Raw genomic sequence first — 24,367 nt, forward strand, 5'->3', positions numbered from 1 at the left:
GGCGATATATTTCCAAGTCAGTGTCTTGGAGGGGGGCTTGCAGGGGGTGGGGTTCCCATTTATTGGCTGCCCATGCCCTGTTGGCATGCCCCACGTGCCTGTCCTCGGCATCCTGCAACGTTCCAGTGAATCAAAGACGACATTCCTCCAGTGGGATTGACTGGAGCACTGCAGCATGCCAAGGACGGACATGTGGGGCATGTGAGCGGGGTGCTGTGTTAAAATGACCGGCGACGGGAAGGTTGGGTCATGATCGCTATTTTCCAAAAGCTCCTCCCACTCTGATATTCTCCAACTGGACCAATAACCTTATGGGGGCATACACTAGTCCAGGGGGAAGAGGGTTTAAACTGGAGGGACAGGGGGAATGGGAATCTAGGTGGTAGAGGGGGAGAAGAATGGGGAAGACAAGCTTGGAGTCACGATTAGAGTGGTGCTGGAAAAGCACAGCAGGTCAGGCAGCATCCGAGGAGCAGGAAAATCGACGTTTCGGGCAGGAGCCCTTCATCAGGGTGGAGATGAGAGACAGCAACTATAAATAAGAAAGAGGGAATGGTTGTCGGAAGCGACTGAGGAAGATTCTGGGAGAAATCAGTTTGCCCACCACATTCGGGAAAGGGATTCCGGAGGACCCAGTGTCAACAAGCAGAGCTGGCAAAACAGGGGGGAACAGGGAAAAAGGAAGGAGGGAGGGAGGGAGGGTAGGCTGGAGTGCTGATGGTGAACAAAGAAACGCTCACCTTCCAACAGAAAAGAAAGAGATCAGGGCAGGGTAAAATTGTATATATAAATGCACAGAGTATAGTGAATAAAACTGGCAAACTAGAAGCAGAAATTGTTCGAGGGGGATGTGACACAGTAACATTGACTCAGGCCAGAACAGAACTGAATGTTTAACAAAAACAGAAACTGCTGGTAAAGCTCAGCAGGTCTGGCAGCATCTGTGGAGAGAGGTCAGTGTTAATGTTTCGGGTGCAGTAACATGGGGCAGCACACTAGCGCAGTGGTCAGCACTGCTGCCTCACAGGGACCTGGGTTCGGTTCCAGCCTCGGGTGACTGCCAGTGTGGAGTTTGCATATTCTGCCGGTGTCTGCATGGGCTTGTTCTGGGTTCCTCTCCCACAGTCCATGGTGTAAATGTAGAGTGACAGGGGAATAGGTTTGGGTGAGTCAGATGGTTGGTGTGGACTTGTTGGGCTAACTGGCCTGTTTCCACACTGTAGGGGTTCCAGGATTTCCAGCAGCCACAGTTCTTTTGGTTTTTATTTGGCTTAATAACTGGGTTATAAAGTTTTTAGTGGAAACAGGGTGGTTAAAAGGGGAGGAGGTGTAGCAGTGTTGGTCAAAGATTACATCCTTGCCCCTGAACGAAATGCAGTTCCTATATTAGAATCTACGTGGCTAGAGGTGAGAAACAGAGAGGGAGCAGTGACCATGTTGGGTCTTTCTGTTGATCTCCATAGAGTGGGAAGTGGAGACCACTTGCAGACAGAATTTGGAAATGTGCAGGACTAAAGCGGGCTGTGATATTTGGGGATTTCAGTTACTGGAGACTGGGAAACCAGTAGAGTGTGGGGCACAGAAGGGGAGAAACGTGTGCTGGAGAACTTTCTGGAACAGTGTATTTGCCGTCCGACTAGAGAGGAAGCTGTGCTGGATCTGATCATTGAAAATGAGGCAGGCCAAGTGGGGAGTGTCAGAGTCAGGGGGAGCACGTGGGAAATAGCGATCATAACACAATAAGGTTCAATATTAAGTGGGAAAAGGATTTATAAAAATCAGTCAATGGTTCAGATGCCAGACCAGAGACGGGTAGATTTTAGTGGTCTCAAAGTTGAGGTGGAGCAGGTTGAATGGAAACACAATTTGGTGGATAAAACAGTAAATGGAGAATGGAAGAATTTCAAAGGAAAGATGAATAGAATGCATAATAATCACAACAGATATCAGGAAGAGTATCCTCAGCTGCTCAGTGGTTAGCACCGCTGCCTCACAGCACTAGGGTCCCAGGTTCGATTCCAGCCTCGGGTGACTGACTGTGTGGAGTTTGCACATTCTCCCCGTGCCTGCGTGGGTTTCCTCCGGGTGCTCTGGTTTCCTCCCACAGTCCAAAGATGTGCAGGTCAGGTGAATTGGCCATACTAAATTACCCATAGTGTTCGGTGCATTAGTGAGAGGGAAATGGGTCTGGGTGGTCTACTCTTCGGAGGGTCGGTGTGGACTTGTAGGGCCGAAGGGCCTGTTTCCACACTGTAGGGAATCTAATCTAAATTAGTTGCAGGAGAGAGCCTAAGACTGGAATAAGGAAGGCAAAGGGAAAGTCTAAGGAAACGATGGCAGGGTCCACTGCAACAAATAGCAAGATGCTCTTCAAACACATTCATGGTGAAAGGTTAGTGAAGGGTAGAGTGGGGCTCATAAGGAAAAAATAGGTAAGCTGCCCACTGAAGCAAAGAACAGATAACAGTGATAGATAAAGGACGTGCTAAAAAGGCTGGCAGCACTCCAGATAGAAAAGGTGCCAGGTCCAGACGGGATCCATCCCAGATTCCTGAGGGAGTTAATGGAACAAACCGCAGAGCTGTTGACAGAAGATCTCCCAAGCCTCCCTGAATACAGCACTAGCCCCAGGGGCCTGGAGAATGGCAAATGTGACACCATTGTTTCAGAAAGGGGGGGAAGGAAAACCCAGGAACTGATCGATATATCAGTTAGACAGCAACGGTGAGAGAATTGATAGATGCCATCGCATGGGATAAGATGTGTGAACACCCAGAGAAAAATAAGGTAATACTGGATGGTCAACACGGCTTTGTCAAGGGCAGGTTATATCTGACAACTTTAATTGAGTTCCCTGGTAATGTGACACAGGCAGTGGATGAGGGTTGAGCTGTGGATGTTGTATATTCGGGCTTTCAGAAAGCATTTGATATAGTGTTGGTTAGCAAATTAGAAATGTTTAGGATTGTTGAGTCTTTGGTCACATGGATTAGAAGTTGTCCAAAAGATTGGAGACAGGGTAGGTACAGACGGACATTTCTCAGATTAGAGACAAGTTGAAAGTGCACCAGGGATCTGTGTTGGGACCATACTATTTCTGATGTATATAAATGATTTGGAGATGGGTGTTGAGGGTAAAATGGCTAAATTTATAGATGGTACGGAGCTAGAGAGAGTAGTGAGTTGTGAGGATGATGCTGAGTGATTTCAGAGGGACATTGACCAGTTAGCCAAGTGGGTAGATGCCTGTCAGATTAACTTCTATGCAGAGAAATGAGAGGTAAAGCATTTTGGTAGATGGAACATAGAGAGAGATGATACAGGCTCAATGGCACAACTTTGAGTGGAGGACAGGAGCAGAGGGACCTTGGGGTTCACATGCATGATTCTCTGAAGGTGATTAGGCAAGTTGAAACAGTTGTTAAAGCAACTTACGGAATCTTGTGTTTAGACATAGAGGCAAGGAAGTGATGCTCCACCCTTACAAATCATTGGAGGGACCACGTTTGGAGTATTGTGCTCGGTTCCCAGCAATTTATTTAAGGAAGGATATTAAAGTCCTGGAGAGGGTTCAAAGGAGATTGACTGGAATGATACCAGGAATGAGGGATTTCAGATACAAGGAGAGATCGGGGAGATTGGGCTGATTCTGCTTGGGGCAGAGAAGATTACAAAATGACCTGACTGAGGTATTCAAAATAATGAACATTTCATACAGGGCAAAGAAGGATAATCTGTTTCCACTAGTTGGTATGTTAGTAACTAGGGGACCCAATTACAGGATTGTCAGCAAAAGAGCTGGGAGTGAGATGAGGAGAAATTTCTTTACTCAGAGAGTCGTTGGGATTTGGAATGAGCTGCCTGGGAGTGCGGTGGAGGTGGATTACAGAGGAGGGTTCAAAATACAGCTGGATCGATATTTGAATGGGATGAAGGTCACAGAAATAGAGTTGGATTGTGGGACAAGCTGGGGAGCTCTTTCAGGAGCCAGTATGAACATGATGGGTCAAATGGCCTCCTCCTGTTCTCTAAAGTTCTATGATTCTAGAAATATCGAATCCACCAGAGGAAGGCAGAGGAAACGAAAGTGAGCAGTTAATGGAGCTGGAATACAAAAAAGAAAGTGCAAATATATCAAAAAAGGCAAGTCTAACAGTATCATATCTGAATACACAGAGCAGTTACAGCAAGGTGGGTGAATTAACAGCGCGGGTGAACAAATAGCTGTGAACAAATCCAATATAATTGCAATTACAGAGACATGGCTGCAAGGTGACCAAGACTGGGAGCTGAAGGGGCCTTCAGTCTTTAGGGAAGACAAGCAAAATTGAAAAGGAGATAGAGTGCCATTGTTTTGTAAAAGATTAAATCAATGCTATAGTGAAAAAATAGCATCCCAGAAACCTCAGCGTGGTATCACTCTGCGTGGAGCTAAGAAACAACAAAGCAGTCAAAGACACCAGTGGAACCTGTGTACAGTCTCCAAACGGTAGTGGTTAGGTACGGCATGGCGTTAAACAGGAAATTAAAGATGCACAAACATGGGCACTACAGTGATCACTGGCGATTTTAACATACATCTGGGCTGGCCAATCCTTACTGTGAAAGGTGAATTTTTGGAGTGTGTACAAGGTAGTGTTTTAGATAAGCAAGTTGAGGAACCAACCCAGAAATGGGCGAACCTAGATTTGGTTTGGTGCACTGAGGTGTTAATTATTTTCTATTTAGGGAAAAGTGACCATAACGTGTTAGAATTCATCATTGGAATGGCACGTGAGCAGGACTAATCCCAGACTAGGTTCCAAAATCTAAACAAAGGAAACTATGAATTCTTGAGGAATGTGTTGGCTACAATAGATCGTATAATGTCATTATAGGGGTTGTCAGTGAATAGGCAATGATTAATAGTTAAGGAATGAATGTACTTCATTTAGAAAACAGAGATGCAGCAGATTGTTTAAATGATGATAGATTGGGAGCAGCTGATGTACCACAAAGGGACCTTGCTATGCTGTTACAATGGCCGCTGAAGATCAGAATGCAGCAGGCAGTGCAGATGGTGAATGGTCTGTTGGCCTTCATAGCAAGAGGATTTGAATACAGTAGCTGGGGTGTCTTGCTGCACTTGTCCAGAGCCACGCCGCGTCTACTCATTTGCTCTCCATATCTACTTGCCATAGCCGGACTGCAGCAAGTTGACTCCTGCGATGACAGTTCTGTCACAGGAAGAGAGAGAGGTCGAGACTCGATGGGCTGAAGGGCCTCTTCTGTACTGTGTGATTCTATGGTTCAGCTGGGCCTGTATTCAGGGGAATGAGAAGGAACCTCTGATTCCCCTGATTTTTCCTTTAGGGTGGAGTTTCGAACCAGGGGCTGGAGTTTCAGGACAAAGGGTAGACTATTCAGCACTGAGATGAGGGAAGATTTCTGCACACAGAGGGGAGTGACCCTGCAGAATTCCTGACCACAGGAGACTGTGGAGACCAAGTCACTGCATATATTCGTGAACAAAAAAGGACATATTAGAAACGGCTAAAGGGGGAATGTTGGAACCTGGTTTCGAGATAGAGGATCAGCCATGATCATACTGAATGGTGGAGAAGGCTCAACAGGTTGAATGGCCTACTGCTGCTTCCATGGAATCACAGACAGCAACATGCTGCCTATGCTGGTTCATGAGCTCTTTAGAACCTGAGGCAGTCAAAACGAATACAATTGCAGGAAAGAAGAGCAACACATCAGCAGGAGCTGCAAGTGTGTCCAATGTAGCTCTCAGTTGTCAACAGTTTCTTGCCCCCCCCAACACTTACAATCCTCACCTCCCACCTTACTCCATCTTCCGCTCCTGACCTCCGTTTCTCATCACCACCTGCCCCACCTTGGCTCCTGTTCCCAAACTCCGTCCTTACTTTTGAAACCTCCACCATGGGCCTCTCTCTCATGGCTTCCATACTGAAGGTGTATTGGAGTGCTCAGCTCCCCCTGGGTGGCAGACCGTAAGACTAGGAGCAGATGTCGGCCATTCAGCCCATCGAGTCTGCTCCACCACTCAATGAGATCATGGCTGATTTGATCATCTTTGTGTTTTACCTTGCTAGATGTTGGTAGATGAGATGTGGGTGTCACTGGCTGGGCCTGCATTTATTGCATGTCCCTAGTTGCCCAAATGGCTGTTAAGATTCAACCAAATTGCTGTGGGTCTGGATTTGCATGTAGGCCAGCCTAGGTATGAGTGACAAATTTCCTTCCCTAAGGACATTAGTGAACCAGATAGGTTTTTACGCAGTTGCTAAGTGGTTACTCAGTCAACATTTAGACAACATTTTATTTCAGATGTTTTGTATCTAAATTTCCATCATGATGGGATTCGAACACATGAGAAGCAGCACATTGACTTGGGCTTTTGGATTACTCATCCAATGATATTACCAGCCACCTCCCCCAGGGCTCAACTCCACTTACTTGCCCTTTCCCCACAACATATAAGGTTGGTCTGGACAGATGCATGAGGAGGTGGGGAGCAGAGGGATACAGATCATTAGGAATTGACCGACAGGTTTTGGATTTGGATTGGCTCAGGCTTGGAGGGCCGAAGGGCCTGTTCCTGGGCTTTATTCTCTTTGTTTAACTCTTGATGCCCTCACCCATGAAAAATCTCTCTATCTCAGTCCTAAATATACTTAACAACCCAAACACGACAATTCTCTGTGGAAAAGGATCACACAGATTCACTCCCCTCTGAGAGTAGAAATTCCTCCTCATCTCTGACCCCCTTCATTCTGAGATTGCCCCCTCTAGTGCCAGACTCTCCCACAAGGGGAAACAACCTCTCCCCATCTACCCTGTCACGTCCCCTTAAGGATCTTGTGTGTTTCAGTGAAGTCTCCTCTCATTCCTCTAAATTCCAATGAGTACTTGACCAACTTTTCTACCTCTCATATGAATAAGGAATAAAACTAGGCCACTCAGCCCTTTGAGCCTGTTCCATCATTCAATAAGACCATGGATGTTTTTAACTTCAATTCACCATTGTTGTATATGCCTGAAAATCGTCTATCCCCTTGGTGATCCAAAGTCCATCCCCCTCTGCCTTCAACATATTTAAAGAATCTGCATCCATTGTCCTTCGAGGAAGGGAATTCCAAAGACTCTGCGAGAAAGAATATGAGGATCGTAAGTCACTCCCTCTATTCTTGGGGTGTGGTGGGAATATCTTCCCAGCTCTGTCGCTAATGCCAATACATCTTTCCCAGGATAACCATCCACTGTATTCCAGCTGTGCTCTGACTAGTGCTTTGTACAGTTTCAGCAAAAACCTCCCTACTTGTATACTCCATACTCTTTAAAATAAAGGTCAATATTCCATTTGCCTTCCCTGTTACCTGCTGACCTTGGACGCTTGCTATTTTTTGAGATTCATAAACAAAGACTCCCAATATTCACCTCTTCTGTTTTTCCAGCCAATATTCATGACCTCACATTTTCCCACATTATGTGCCATCTGCCAAGTTTGTGCCCATCTGTCCATATCCTTCTGCAGACTCTTTGGGTCATCCTCACCACTTGCCTTTCCATCTATGTCTGTATCTTCAACAAATGTGTTGATAGCACACTCACTTTCCTCATCCAAGACACTAACATATATTGTTAATAATTGTGCCCCAGCACTGATCTCTGTGCTGCTCCACCAGTTGCCATCCTGACAATGCCTTCCATGTCCTAACCCTCTGTTTTCTGTTAGTTAACCAATCCTCTATCCATGCCAATGTACTAACTCCAACACTGTGAGTGTTTATCTTACTCAGTAGCCTAATGTGTGACACCTTGTCAAACACCTTCTGAAAACCCAAATATATTACTTTCACTGTTTCCACTTTATCTATCTTACTTTTTATATCCTTGAGGAATTTGAGTAAATTTGTCAGGCATGATTTTTCACCTTCAAGAAGCCATCTTTGATCATTGTACACGTTTCTAAGTATTCTGATAATACAGCTTTTATAATGGACACTAACCTCTTCTCAATAACAGACATCACGCTCACCGTCTTATAGTTAACCTGAATCAGGTCTCTTTTCCTTTCTAATAAAGTTGATACATTAATTGTTGTAGGTATTTGTGTCCGCATTAACAAACCTCTGCCATTAAGTACAGACTTTACCAGGAAAACTTAATTTCAACTTTTATTGCAGCAATGTTTATATTGTGACTCTGCATTTTTATATTTATTTTGTTTTAAAGGTTATTTTAATTATGAATGTAGAAATTTCAGAACATGCATCATTTCAACTTAATACTGTTTAAAAGTTATATGAAAGGTCCTGAAATATCAAATTGCACGGTACTTCTAATATATTTCATGGCTTGTTTTATTTTGAAAGTTATTCCAGCTGGAAATAAACAGCACTGCATGCGTGGTGTTCAGTATTGCAATATTTCAACCAATATATTGTTTTCTTCCAAAGCAGAACGTGTCTGCAGTAACCTAACTCCGGATTTAACACTGACTTCTATGGGAAATCATGCTTCACATAAAGTTGTTTCACTGAAAGCCATTTGTTTAAAAGTATTTCAATTCAAGTTGATATTTTCAGCAAGGTAACCACAACTTCAGGTGAGGAGTCACTGTAGCGGGAGCTGTGGGGTGGAAGCTACAGTTTGATAACTTCTCAAACCTCCCACTTTGGGACACGGGAGTTTTACATCACTGAGTTAGCAAAGGAATTTGTGCATCAGACACGAACTCTCCTGCCCTACCAATCCAACAACATCTCACTTCACCTCGTGAGATGAGGGACATGTTAACCGAGGCGTCAGTTACAAAAGTACATTGAAAGGTTTGGATATGATACTTCCCCGGTGTTGGAGCACTACCACATCCATGCTCAGAAATAGACAATTCCCAAACAGCAAAATCATAAACTGGAATGTCAAAGTGGGATCATTCAAAGAAAAGGGAAGGAGGTGCCAGACATGAGTTGGGGGAATGCCTTTAGGAATTCAGGCACTGGTATTCCAATCTATCCAAGTATGACACATATTTTGACGATTGCGCGAGGGGTTATTTTATAGCGTCTGGTTTGTAAAGAGGTTGATGTAAAAGAGCCAGATGTTTGTATGATGTTGTGTAATCACAACGAGAAAGAGAAGGGATGTTACAGAATGGGATAACTTCTTCGACAAGTAGGAAAACTTTGCTGATTCAGGCGGAGGATGCATTTACTGACAACCATCATTAGCTGAACACTAGACTCTCATTTAAAGGTGTGACAATGCTGTCACTTTAAGAAGGTTTAAGAGGGATCTTGGTGTCCATGTACACAGATCTCTGAAAGTTGCCACCCAGGTAAATAGTGCTGTGAAGAAGGCATATGGCGTCCTGGCTTTTATTGGTAGAGGAATTGAGTTCCGGAGTCCTGAGGTCATGTTGCAGTTGTATAAGACTCTGGTGCGGCTGCATCTGGAGTATTGTGTGCAGTTTTGGTCGCCATACTACAGGAAGGATATGGAGGCACTGGAACGGGTGCAGAGGAGGTTTACCAGGATGTTGCCTGGTATGGTAGGAAGATCGTATGAGGAAAGGCTGAGGCACTTGGGGCTGTTTTCATTGGAGAAAAGGTTTAGGGGTGACTTGATAGAGGTGTACAAGATGATTAGGGGTTTAGATAGGGTTGACCATGAGAACCTTTTTCCACGTATGGAGTCAGATATTACGAGGGGGCATAGCTTTAAATTAAGGGGTGGTAGGTATAGGACTGATGTTAGGGGTAGATTCTTTACTCAGCGAGTCGTGAGTTCATGGAATGCCCTGCCAGTAACAGTGGTGGACTCTCCCTCTTTATGGGCATTTAAACGGGCATTGGATAGACATATGGAGGATAGTGGGCTAGTGTAGGTTAGGTGGGCTTGGATTGGCGCAACATCGAGGGCCGAAGGGCCTGTACTGCGCTGTATTTTTCTATGTTCTATGTTCTATGTTATTTTGACCTTGGTCTTTTTGAAGAGAGGTGCTGAAGAATCTAGATTAACTATGGAAGGGCTTTTGCCCGAAATGTCGATTCTCTTGCTCCTCGGATGCTGCCTGACCTGCTGTGCTTTTCCAGCACTACTCTAATTTACACTCTGATCTCCAGCATCTGCAGTCCTCACTTTTGCCTAATGGGAGGGGAGTGGCCAGTACTCCCAGTTCAGGCTTTTTCTGGTTTGTTTTAGCTGCAGCAGTTCACAAGATGTTAGAGCCCGGGAGAGCTGGTAGTTTCAGTTGAGGATTCCTCTGACCTTCTCTGAAATATCTCTCCGGATGCTGCTCCTCATGCCTGTAAGAATCTGTGTTTGAATTTACTTTTTCGTCACGGGACATGTTTATGGGATATTACTATATTGGAACATTCAATTAGTAATAGTTACTGTATCGGGTCGGTGGCACAGTGGTTAGCACTGCTGTCTCACAGCGCCTGAGACCCGCGTTCAATTCCCGACTCAGGCGACTGACTGTGTGGAGTTTGCATGTTCTCCCCGTGTCTGCGTGGGTTTCCTCCGGGTGCTCCGGTTTCCTCCCACAATCCAAAGATGTGTGGGTCAGGTGAATTGGCCATGCTAAATTGCCCGTAGTGTTAGGTAAGGAGTATATGTAGGGGTATGGGTGAATTGCGCTTCGGCGGGTCGGTGTGGACTTGTTGGGCCGAAGGGCCTGTTTCCACACTGTAAATAATCTAATCTAATCTTATTCTGGTTTATTTTGTTCATGTTTCAACCGTAATGTTTAAATAAATTATTTTATGCTTAAAGCCGAGTGGTTTGACCAGCTGCATCACACCCGGAATATCTACTTCACAGCTGCCTTTAAAATAATTGGAGGGAGGTCTAGCCTGGTCCATAATGAAGGTTAAAGGGGATATTAATGAGCGTACTGAAGGACAGTGATCGGTTAATGCCTTGTTTGAGATGCTGTTAAAGTTACTGGTTTCCACGGGCCTAATAGCAACTATTGATGTTGCAACCATGATAAAGGATGTGTGCCTGATTGACTTTATGGACCAGAAAATGGAAGGTGCTGGGCTCAGCTCATGTGTAAATCCAATGATGAAATAATTGTGAAATACTGGTCTCCGTGAAACTGATTATCTGCAGGAAATGGGTGACTCTGTGTCTACCGCAAGAGACCTATGTTTTAAAGTGAGAGAGACTTGGTGATTGGGTACACGCGATGCCATTCAGAACTAAGGGCTTGGACGATTGGAGACAGATGGCAAGGAACTGCTATATTTAAACGCAGAGCTTACAATTCAACCCTGATCCTGCAGGCAGCTGAGGAAGTCCATAACACTTGCTCAAGTCCACTGGGGGAACCTACAACACTATTGGAAAAACTAACTGAAGGGTTCGTTAGGATATTATATTAGGAAGTTATGCCAGTGTTGGGTGAGGAAGAGTCCTGGGTAATGAGTAATTGAAGAGCATGATCCTTCTCACAAGATGGGACCTAATTTAATCAAGAGATTCAAAGTTATCAGGAGAGGCCAGTCCCCTATTGCGGTAACATTGACATGAGTGCAGGAAGGTTGTCTTTGATTGAGGAAGAGAATTCCCCACCCTCATCCCCTTTGACTCCCTCATGAGTCGAGAATCTATCTACCTCTCCTTCAATATTTCCGAGGTCCCAGTCTCCACAGCTCCCGAAGGAACTTAGTTCCAAAACCCCACAGCACACTATAGGGGAAAAAAAATTAATCTCCTCCTCTTTGTCTTAAACAGGGGAATCTTTTACTTTTAAACTGCGGTCTCTGATCCAAGTCTCCCTGTCAGTAGGGGGAGCCATCCCCTCACAATCTCGCTAGGCTATTCATGGCCTTGATCAATAGATTCGTCAAAGTTTAGGAAGTGAAGGTGTTGGACTCGGTTAAAATTCAGCTCAGCCACGATGTGACGGAGCGATGGAACACTGCACCCGTTCCAAGGGCAATTAGGAATGGGCAATGATTGGCTGCCCAGCAACGCCCATGTCCCATGAATGAACGTGTTGAAGCTCTGTGTCTGTCCCCTACTGGAGATAATGGCCTAGTAGTATCATTGCTGGATTGTTAATCGAGAAACCCAGGTAATCTTCTGGGGACCCAGGTTCAAATCCTGCCACAGCAGATCGTGGAATTTGAATTCGATAAAAATCTGGAATAAAGATGATCATCATGACAAAGAAATCCTTGTCAATTGTTGACAGAATTCAGTGGTTAGCACCAGGGACTTGGGTTTGATTCTCAGCCTCGGGCGACTGACTGTGTGGAGTTTGCACGTTCTCCCCGTGTCTGTGTGGGTTTCCTCCGGGTGCTCCGGTTTCCTCCCACAGCCCAAAGATGTGCAGGTCAGGTGAATTGGCCACGCTAAATTGCCCCATAGTGTTCAGACATGTGTAGGTTATGTGCATTAGTCAGGGGAGATGTTGGGGAATGGGTCTGGGTGGGATAGTCTTTGGAGGGTTGGTGTGGATGTGTTGGGCCAAATGGCCTGTTTCCACACTGTAGGGATTCTAATTCTAATTTTCCTCACCTGTCAGTTACTGTGGGAATGATGGGAGAAGGCTATCTCATTCTGACAGGGTGTCTCCAAGTTTGGAGAATGGTTGAAATGGAAAACAGGCCCTCAGACATGTCAAGCAGAGGCTTCAGCACCACCCACCCAACCCCCCCCCAAAATATCTACTTGACTTTCTAAAGACCATCTCTCCAATGCTCGGAGTGCGTGTCCAGACTGTTTATCTCATTGCCGTTTGTTTGATAATACTGTGAACTAGTGTATGACTTACAGCAATGTCTACCTCCTTGGATGTGAAGTGCTTGGGGATTTCCAGAGGTTGCACAAGGTGCTATATAAATGCAACTTTCCTTTTTCTCCCCAACACAAGGGATCTTCTACTGTTGACCCATTGTGTCAACCTCACAATCAAACTGCAGTACAAAGCCAATTTCATCCAAACGCAATTATTTCAAGCTGAACGGTAAATCTGACCAGCTGAACATACCATTGTTAGATAATACATCATTCTGGGCGGTGAGATTTTACGCTAATATTGGTTAGCTAGTGCAATCATTCAACCACTAAGGCACTCAATCTTTCCCTTAACTGAACAGGTCTTTGTTAAAAGGATGATTCAGAAATTTTAATGCCCCCCACAATCCTAAACTCATCAACAGGTCAAGATTGACCCAGGATTGATAGACCCCCATGTCTGTCTTTACTTATCTACAACCCTAGTGGACAGAAAGGTACATATTAATTTCTTCCAAAAACACAGGGGTAAAGGATGCAAAGATTCCACACATGCAGTCACAACAGACATCAGTTCATTGGGGAGGGAGGTTTCACTTTGACTTACAGGGTAATGGTAGATAGTTCTGACATCTTGCACACATGCTGGTTAACTCTCTGGGGCTTACAGTAGCATTTCTGCACACAGCTGTCAAACACGGCAAAGTTTATATTCAGTTCATTTACGGCAGATAGGATCAGCCAGAGGGGGAGAGGAAGGTGGAAAGGAAATAACATGATGAATGGCAACGAGCGTGAGAGAGAGAAAGAGAGAGAGAGAATAAAGATGAAATCAACTACGTTGCGCTTCCCGACAAGAGTCAGTAATACAGTATTGCATTTTACACACAGTTACACACACACTCACACAGATACACTCACACGCATACATATACTGACAGACTTACACTACCACAGACACACATACACATACATGCACTGACAGACTTACACTCACACACACACACACATACACTGACAGATTTATACTCACACAGTCACACACACATTCACACAGATACACACACACATTCATACACTGACAGACTTACACTCACACAGACACACACACACACATACACTGACAGACTTACACTCACACAGATACACACACATACATACACTGGCAGACTTACACTCACACAGACACATATACACACACTAAGACACACTTGCACCCATACACACACACACTCACACAGATACACTCACACGCATACATACACTGATAGACTTACACTCCCACAGACACACATACACATACATACACTGACAGATTTACACTCACACAGTTACACACACACAGTTACACACACATTCACACAGATACACACACACATTCATACACTGACAGACTTACACTCACACAGACACATATACACACACTAAGACACACTTGCACACATAGACACACACACTCACAGACACACACACACTCACACAGCCACGGACAGACATACACTCACATACCCACATACATGTACCTGCACACACAATCACATGTGTGCGCGCGCGCGCGCGCACACACACACACACCCTCAGACACAGACGCACACACTCACAAAATGAAGCACAGACAGACTCACACTTACACGCACAGGCGCATGCACACACTCATACCCATGTACACTGCACACCCCCCACACATAGTGCCCCCCACACATAGCCCCCCTCACACGCACACACACAAACACACACATGTTCCCCAACATACACACATATGCACACACATTTAATCTCAATGTCTAACTTCAGCAATGGATGATAGTACACAGCATCTCACAGCAGAAAAGCAGGTCAGACTGTTAGGGGGAAGGTAAAGCTAACCCTAACCCTCTGGGGGAAGGACAGTAAGTGGAGAGATGCCCACATCCTGCCAGTGAATACAAAAACAACCCAAAGGTAATGGGCACAGATGGAACGGCTCACTGCACTCCATGTGGCTCAGTTCGCAGGGCTCCTGTTTCTCCCTCAGGAGGGGGGTGTGGAGGGAGAGAAAGGGGAGAGGTTCGGGGTGTGGGGAGTGGGACATGTGGGGGAGGGGAGTGGGTGGCGGTCCCAGTCTGGGATCACTGGGTCCTGGAATGGGGCCCTTGCAGCTAAAAGCCAGTTGCTGGTCACTTTGCAACACCCTCCCAGAATTCCATTTTCCAAAGGAATGGCAACAGCCATGTTCCCTGCCCCTTGCTCCGTCCGAACGTTACCCTCCCCCGCTCCCCCCTTCCCAACGCAGTTCTCTCCCTGACCCCTTCCCCATCTCTCTTGACTCCGCCAAGCACCATCATCCACCCTCCCCCTCCCCCGCACTGAGAGACCCAGTCCCCTTCTTAGAACCCTTATGTTGGCACAGAGTGAGGCCATTCGGTCTGACGAGCCTGTGCTGGCTTCGCTTGTTTTTGTGGGATGTGGGTGTTGCCCCATTTCGTTGCCACCTCCCAGTTGCCATGGTGACGGTGAGCTGTCTTCTAGAGTCACTCTAGTCCCTGGGGTGTGTAGAGACAGCTCCCCACAGCCCTCCTCCCCTCCCCCGCAGTGGTGTTAGGGACTTTGACCCAGAGTCGTAGAGCGACCAGCAAAATAATGTTATTGTGTCTGCTCTGGTCGCCAAACATCCATCTATTCCAATCTTACCTTGCTTAGCATGAATGTCCTCTCCCATCTATCAGGCAGTGAGTTTCAAAGCCCCACTACCCTTGAAGTGAAAATATTTTCCACCAAATCGCCTTTAATCTCTAACATGCTCTTTACATTAAAACTGTGGCCCCTCTACTCGGTGGGAAGGTTTCTGTCCATCTCCTCTGTCTACGCCCCTCAGAACTTCCAATCACCTCAATCAGATCCACTCACCACCCCCACTCCCCGCTCCTTCTCTGCTCTCTGAGAAACAACCCCAGCCTCCCCAGTCTCTCCTTCAACGTGGAAACGCCCCAGTAGCAGGCAGGATCCTGGCCGATCTCCTCCGTCCTCCCTCCCTCCAGCGCAATCAGACCTTTCCTTGGGTCTGGTGATCCGAGGTCAGCACAGTGTTCCTGCTGAGGGCCAATTCATGTTGATGTGGAAGTGCCAGTGTTAGACTGGGGCGGGCAGAGTCAAACATCACATGGTGCTGGGTTACAGTCCATCAGGTTCATTTGAAAACCGTAAGCTTTCGGAGCCTCTAGTGCTTGGAAGGTTGTGTTTTCACAAACCTGTTGGACGATAACGTGCCGTCGTGTGATTTTTCACTGACTAATGTTATACACAGCCCCGTCAGAACCTCCTTGTGTTCAACACCTTTACCAATAAGGGCAATGCATTCACCTTAGTCCCAAACCTCATAACCCTGCAGCCCTCTTTCCCCTCACAGCACGATCCAGTTGCTCTTCCCAAAATCAGGATTCAGTCTCCCTCCGTCACACTCTCCGACCACGCAGCTTCCCACGGCAGACCGGTATTCCTGAAATAATGCCGGAGGCGAGCATAGGAATCCTGCGGTGTTTGGTGTAACTGGGACATCGAACCAGCGAGTGGGAGATACTGACAAGCGCAGCACTGGCCAAGTTTGAACAGGCTGCACGGAATGAGACCCTACCCTGGCACCTGTCCCCCTGCTGAGCACATGGACTGTGTCATCAAACATGGCAGTCAGTTATAGGCACAGCCTTATCTCCAGGACGGAGTGAACCATTAACAGGTCCATGGCGAGGGAGCCGCACAACACAATTGTTTTTTGATGGCCCAGTGAAAGGGCTAGTACAGATGTGATGGGCAGAACGGACACCTTCTGCACCCAAACCCTTCTACCGCACTCTCTTCTGCTGATCCTATTGGAAAACTGTTCCAAGGCACGTTCCTGGATGTTGACGTTCAGATAGAATTCAGTGCCATCTTGGTTGGCACTGGGCAACATGTCCTGAAATTAATTTGGCAACGTGTTTAGCATGGCACGGTGGCTCAGTGGTTAGCACTGCTGCCTCACAGCGCCAGGGACCCAGGTTCGATTCCAGCCTCGGGCGACTGTCTGTGTGGAGTTTGCACATTCTCCCTGTGTCTGCGTGGTTTTGCTCTGGATTCCTCCCACGGTCTAAAATTGTGCAGGTTAGGGTGGGTTGCCCATAGTGTTCAGGGGTGTGGAGGATTAGCCATGGGAAACGTAGGGTTACAGGGATATCTGGGTGGGATATTCTTCGGAGGGTTGGAGTGGAGTCGATGGGCTGGATGCCGTGCTGATGGGATCCATGATTCTAATAGGCCAGTGAGTTCAGGGTCCAGTTAGCTGGACGGGCTGGTTTGTAATACTGAGTGACATCAACAGCGTGGGTTCAACTCTTGCACTGGCTGAAGTTACTATGAAGGAGTTTCCTTCTCCACCTCTTCCCTCGCCTGATGACCCTCAGGCTAACTCACCATCAGTCATCTCTCTCTCTCTCTATACTGACAGAGCAGCCTATGGTCTAAATGCACCCTGGGCATTCTATCTTTAGGGAGTTAACTCCCTCTGAGACTTTAAGTCAGAGTTTGTTCCCTTTTGGCAGCACAATTCAAGTGGGTGCTTTGAGTTTAGGGGGGCGACTGTGTCCAGTGATACCTTTCAGTGTATCAAAGTCCATGCTAACAGTGCAACGTAGCTTCTTAATCAGATCATGGGCTGCTTCAGTGAAGATGCCGAGACCATACTATCGAAGGTTCAAGGATCTGCAGTACCTGTCGAACAGTCCCCCACAACCCTGTGCCCTGACCCCCCTCAGCCAATAACATCGGGACAGGTAATCCCTGCTCATTAACGTGCTGCTGTTTGTGGGATCTTACTGTACACAGATGAGCAACAATATTGCAGCAGTGACTACTCTTTGACAGTACTCCATTGGTTGGAGGGTGCTTGGAATGTACTGTAGCGGAGAGAGAGGTGCCATAGAAATGCAACTACATTTTTCCTTCCTGACATGCAAAGTTCCAAAGGATCAAATACTTGGCTTCCGACCCAAGAGCCGCGATTATCCAATGGTGAGATATCGGTCACCATCACAGAAACAAGAAAGCTGGGGTACCGCTGCCCACGCGATACACTGTGGACACGTCGATTCCTTCCATCTCCACAAACACAAGGATTATCAGAGCAGATATATCACTTGGGACCAAGGAGCATAAAATACAACAAAAACTGAAAATGCAAGATACATGAAGGTATTAGCAAGTCTTCGCTTTCTTCAACCATCACCTCACCATGGATGCAGCAACTCCACATTTTTCCAACAAAATGATTTGTGGGTGGGCGTGGCTGGCTGGGCCCAGCATTTATGGCCCGTCCCTAGTTGCCCCCTTGAGAAGGTGGGGGTGAGCTGCCTCCTTGACCCGCTGCAGTCCACCTGCTGTGGGTTGACCCACAATGCCCTGAGGGAGGGAATTCCAGGATTCTGACCCAGTGACACTGAAGGAACGGCGATATATTTCCAAGTCGAGATGGTGAGTGGCTTGGAGGGGAACTTGCAGGGGGTGGTGTTCCCATGTACCTGCTGCCCCTTGGCCTTCTACATTAAAGTGGTCGTGGGTTCGGAAGGTGCTGTCTGAGGGTCTTTGGTGAATTTCGGCAGTGCATCTTGTAGATAGTACACACTGCTGCTACTGAGTGTCGGTGGAGGAGGGAGTGTGTGTTTGTGGATGTGGTGCCAATCAAATGAGCTGCTTTGTCCTGGATGGTGTCAAGCTTCTTGAGTGTTGTTGGAGCTGCCCCCATCCAGGCAAGTGGGGAGTATTCCATCACCCTCCTGACTTGTGCCCTGGAGATGGTGGACAGGCTTTGGGGAGTCAGGAGGGGAGTTACTAACCAGAGGATTCCTAACCTTTGACCTGCTCTTGTAGCCACTGTGTTTATGTCATAGAATCATAGAATCCCTACAGTGTGGAAACAGGCCCTTCAGCCCAACAAGTCCACACCGACCCTCCAAAGAGTAACCCACCAAGACCCACTACCCTACCCTATTACTCTACATTTACCCCTAAACTAATGCACCTAGCCTACACATCCCTGAACATTATGGGCAATTTAGCATAGCATATTCACCTAACCTACACATCTTATGGTGAGTTCAGCTGAGTTTCTGGTCAATGGTAATCCCCAGGATGTTGACAGTGGGGGGATGCAGTGATGGTAACACCAGTGAATACCAAGGGGCGGTGGTTAGATTGTCTTGTGTTAGAGATGGTCACAGCCTGGGATTTGTGTGGCACGGATGTTTCTTGCCACCTGTCAGTGCAAACCCAGCCTGCTACTTACCCCTACTGCCATTCTTCCTGCTACCTCCTGGGAGGGGAATTCCCTGCCGAAAGTATGACCTTGAACCACATTAGGAGGTATTAGGTCAGGTGGTCGAATGAGAGGGGCAGGGTCAAACAGAAGAACGAAGAACAAAGAAAATTTACAGCCCAGGAACAGGCCCTTCGGCCCTCCAAGCCTGAGCTGATCCAAATGTACTGTCTAAACCTGTCGGTCAATTCCTAAGCATCTGTATCCCTCTGCTCCCCACCTACTCATTCATCTGTCCAGACGCATCTTAAATGAATCTACTGTGCCTGCCTCTACCACCTCTGCTGGCAACGTGTTCCAGACGCCCACCACCCTCTGTGTGAAGTACTTGCCGCGTGTATCCCCCTTAAACTTTCCACCTCTCACCTTCAAAGCGTGACCTCTCATTATTGAATCCTTCACCATGGGGAAAAAGATTGTCTCTATCCACCCTGTCTATACCCTTCATGATTTTGTAAACCTCAATTAGGTCCCTCCTCAATCTCCTTTTTTCTAGTGAAAATAAACCTAGCCTACTCAACCTCTCTTCACAGCTAGCACCTTCCATCCCAGGCAAAATCCTCATAAACCATCTCTGCATCCTCTCCAAAGCATCCACATCCTTTTGGTAATGTGGCCACCAGAACTGTACACAGTATTCTAAATATGGCCGAACCAATGTCCTGTACGATCTTAACATGACTTGCCAGCTCTTATACTCAATGCCCCATTCGATGAAGGCAAGTATACCATATGCCTTCTTGACCACTCTATCCACCTGTGCAGCAACCTTCAGGGTACAATGGACCTGCACTCCCAGATCTCTCTGCCCATCAACTTTTCCCAAGGCTCTTCCATTCATTGTATAATTCACTCTAGAATTAGACTTGCCTAAATGTATCACCTCGCATTTGTCTGGATTGAGAACCATCTGCCACTTTTACGCCCAACTCTCCAGTCGATCTATATCCTCCTGTATTCTCTGACAGTCCCTTATGCTTTCTGCCACTCCACCAATCTTTGTGTCATCTGCAAACTTGCTGCTCATACCAACAGTGCCCTCTTCCAGATCATTGATGTATATTACAACAACAGTGGCCCCAGCACTGATCCCTGTGAGACACCACTGGTCACCTTTCTCCATTTTGAGAAACTCCCTTCAACTACTACTGTCTCCTGTTGCTCAACCAGTTCTTTATCCACCTAGCTAGAACACCCTGCACACCATGTGACTTCACTTTCTCCATTAGTCTACAATGGGGAACCTTATCAAACACCTTAATAAAGTCCATGTATATGGCATCAACAGCCCTTCCTTCATCGAACAACTTGGTCACTTCCTCGAAGAACTCTATCAAGTTGGTAAGGCACGATCTCCCCCGTACAAAATCATGTTGCCGATCACTGATAAGCCCATTCTTTTCTAAATATAAATAGATCCTATCCCTCAGTACCCTCTCCAGCAACTTTCCCACCACTGCCATCAGGCTCACTGGTCTGTAGTTACCCAGAATATCCCTCTTACCCTTCTTGTACAGAGGGACAACATGAGCAACCTTCCAGTCCACCGGCACCTCACCTGTGTTTAAGGATGCCACAAAGATATCTGTCAGGGCCCCAGCTATTTCCTCTCTAGCCTCCCTCAGCAACCTGGGATAGATCCCATCCGGTCCTGGGGATTTGTCCACCTTAATAACCTCTAGCCTACCCAACACATCTTCCCTACTCATGTCAACGTGATCCAGACCAATCAAACTTCTATCTCTAATCTCAAGATTCATCATGTTCCTCTCCTCAGTGAACACTGATGCAAAGTAATCATTCAGAATCTCACTCATTCTCTCAGGTTCGACACACAGCCTTCCTTCATTATCTTTGAATAGACCAATCCTTTCTCTAGTTACCCGCTTCTTATATAAGAATAAAATGCTTTGGGATTTTCCTTAATTCTGCTAACTAAAGCTATTCCATGACCCCTTTTAGCCCGCTTGATTCTTTGTTTAAGACTTGTCCTTCTCTTCCGATATTCCTCCAGGGCCTGTTCTGTTCTCAGCTGCCTAGACCTTATGTACGCTCCCATTTTCCTTTTGGCTAGTTATATAATTTCTCCTGTCATCCACGGTTCACGAATCTTGCCCTTCCTATCCTTTGCCTTCAATGGGACATGCCTATCCTGCACTAGCTTTAACCTATCTTTGAAAGCCTCCCACATCTCAAATGTGGACTTCCCTTCAAATAGCTGTGTCCAATCCACATTTCCCAGCTCCTGCCTAATTTTGATATAATTGGCCTTGGCCCAGTTTAGTACTCTTCCCTTAGGACCACTCTCTCCTTTATCTATGAGTAGTCTAAAACTTACAGACTTGTTCCCAAAGAAATCCCCCACTGCAACTTCCACCACCCGTCCTGTCTCGTTCCCAATACCAGGTCCAATATGACAATAGGCAATAGACAATAGACAATAGGTGCAGGAGTAGGCCATTCTGCCCTTCGAGCCTGCACCACCATTCAATATGATCATGGCTGATCATCCTTAATCAGTATCCTGTTCCTGCCTTATCTCCATAACCCTTGATTCCACTATCCTTGAGAGCTCTATCCAACTTTTTCTTAAATGAATCCAGAGACTGGGCCTCCACTGCCCTCTGGGGCAGAGCATTCCAGACAGCCACCACTCTCTGGGTGAAGAAATTTCTCCTCACATCTACCCTAAATGTTCTACCCAGTATTTTTAAGCTGTGTGCTCTGGTTCGGCACTCACCCATCAGCGGAAACATGTTTCCTGCCTTCAGAGTGTCCAATCCTTTAATAATCTTATATGTCTCAATCAGATCCCCTCTTAGTCTTCTAAACTCAAGGGTATATAAGCCCAGTCGCTCCAGTCTTTCAGTGTAAGGTATTCCCGCCATTCCAGGAATTGACCTCGTGAACCTACGCTGCACTCCCTCAATAGCCAGAATGTCTTTCCTCAAATTTTTGGAGACCAGAACTGCACACAGTACTCCAGGTGTGGTCTCACCAGGGCCCTGGACAGCTGCAGAAGAACCTCTTTGCTTCTATACTCAATCCCTCTTGTTACGAAGGCCAGCATGCTATTAGCCTTCTTCACTACCTGCTGTACCTGCGTGCTTACCTTCATTGACTGGTGTACAAGAACACCCAGATCTCTCTGTACTGCCCCTTTACCTAAATTAATTCCATTGAGGTAGTAATCTGCCTTCCTGTTCTTGCCACCAAAGTGGATAACCATACATTTATCCACATTAAACTGCATCTGCCATGCATCTGACCACTCACCTAACTTGTTCAGGTCACCCTGTAATCTCCTAACATCCTCCTCACATTTCACCCTGCCACCCAGCTTTGTATCATCAGCAAATTTGCTAATGTTATTACTCATACCATCTTCTATATCATTAACATATATTGTAAAAAGCTGCGGTCCCAGCACGGATCCCTGCGGTACCCCACTGGTCACTGCCTGCCATTCCGAAATGAAGCCGTTTATCACTACTCTTTGTTTCCTATCAGCCAACCAACTTTCAATCCAAGTTAGTAGTTTGTCCCCAATACTATGCACCCTAATTTTGCTCACTAACCTCCTATGTGGGACTTTATCAAAAGCTTTCTGAAAGTCCAGGTACACTACATCTACTGAATCTCCCTCGTCCATCTTCAGAGTTACATCCTCAAAAAATTCCAGAAGATTAGTCAAGCATGATTTGCCCTTCATAAATCCATGCTGACTCTGACCTATCCTGTTACTACTATCCAGATGTGTCGTAATTTCACCCTTTATAATAGACTCCAGCATCTTTCCCACCACTGAGGTCAGACTAACTGGTCTATAGTTTTCCTGCTTTCTCTCTCCCACCTTTCTTAAAATGTGGTAAAACATTAGCCACCCTCCAATCCGCAGGAACTGATCCCGAATCTATTGAACTCTGGAAAATAATCACCAACGCATCCACGATTTCTCGAGACACCTTCAGTACCCTGGGATGTAGACCATCAGGCCCCGGGGACTTATCAACCTTCAGACCTAACAGTCTCTCCAACACCAATTCCTGGCAAATATAAATTCCCTTAAGTTCAGGTCCTTCAGTCACTGTTACCTCAGGGAGATTGCTTGTGTCTTCCCCAGTGAACACAGATCTGAAATACCAATTCAGTTCTTCTGCTATTTCTTTGTTCCCCATAATATATTCCCCTGTTTCTGTCTTCAAGGGCCCAATTTTAGTCTTCATTATTTTTTTGCTTTTCACATACCTAAAAATATAGCCCTTTCCCTCGTTGGGCTATTGACATACTGCTCTAGAAAACTCTCCTGGACACTTTGTACAAATTCTACTCCATCCAGACCTCTGACACCAAGTGTATCCCAGTCAATATTGGGAAAATTAAAATCTCCCATCCCCACTTCCCTATTGCCTCTACATCTATTCATAATCGGTTTACCTATTTGTTCTTCTACCGCACGCTCACTGTTGGGAGGTCTGTAATACAGCCCCAATAATGTAACTGCACCCTTCTTATTTCTCAGCTCCACCCATAATGCCTCACTGCTCCAGCCCTCCATAGTGTCCTCCTTTAGCACAGCTGTGATATCGTCCTTGACCAGCAATGCAACTCCACCCCCTCTTTTACTTCCCTCCCTGTCCTGTCTGAAGTGTCTATATCCTGGAACATTCAGTTGCCAATCATCATGTCCTTCCTTCAACCAAGTCTCTGTGATGGCAATAACATCATACGCCCAGGCACCAATCCAAGCTCTAAGTTCATCTGCCTGACACACTATACTCCTTGCATTAAAGTAGATGCATTTCAGGCCACCAATTCACCTGCTCTCTGCCTAGTCTTCCCCTTATTAATGCTACCTTCATGATTCTTACAGTCTCCCATCTCCACCTCACTGCCAACTTGTTTTCTCTTCTGGTTCCCAGTCCCCTGCCACATTAGTTTAAAACCTCCCCAGCAGCAGGAGCAAAAACTCCCCCAAGGACATTGGTTTCAGGAGCATTCTGGAGGAGGAACGTGAGGTCCTGAGGCAAAAAGATCCGGGGTGAGGGGGTGGGGGCAGGACGAACTTCAGAACATGGGGCCTTGCCAACTGAAAGTCGATGGTGGTCCGGTTGAGGATGTTACAAAGGTACCTCGGATGTTTGTGGGAGTAGGGAGCCGGAAAGGGAGTGAGGCTGTGGAAAAATTTTGAAAGCGAGGTCGAGGGATTGAAAAACGAGGAACTGCTCAACTAGGAGCCAATGATGTTGGACAGCGAGCGCAGGCAGCGATTGGAGAACGGGA

At 46.4% G+C, this 24,367-nt stretch overlaps 1 protein-coding gene across 1 annotated transcript in view; it reads right to left on the reverse strand.

Annotated features, from left to right (window-relative positions):
• Positions 1-24,367, reverse strand: part of LOC132816245 (pituitary adenylate cyclase-activating polypeptide type I receptor-like) — a 175,472-nt gene that overhangs the window by 24,022 nt on the left and 127,083 nt on the right. The window contains exon 11 of the mRNA XM_060825741.1: positions 13,370-13,450. Within this exon, the coding sequence (XP_060681724.1) occupies positions 13,370-13,450 (81 nt within the window). The remainder of the gene's footprint in view (positions 1-13,369; positions 13,451-24,367) is intronic.

Source organism: Hemiscyllium ocellatum, chromosome 5 (genome assembly GCF_020745735.1).
Source record: "Hemiscyllium ocellatum isolate sHemOce1 chromosome 5, sHemOce1.pat.X.cur, whole genome shotgun sequence".
In the NCBI taxonomy this organism is placed as follows: Eukaryota; Metazoa; Chordata; class Chondrichthyes; order Orectolobiformes; family Hemiscylliidae; genus Hemiscyllium; species Hemiscyllium ocellatum.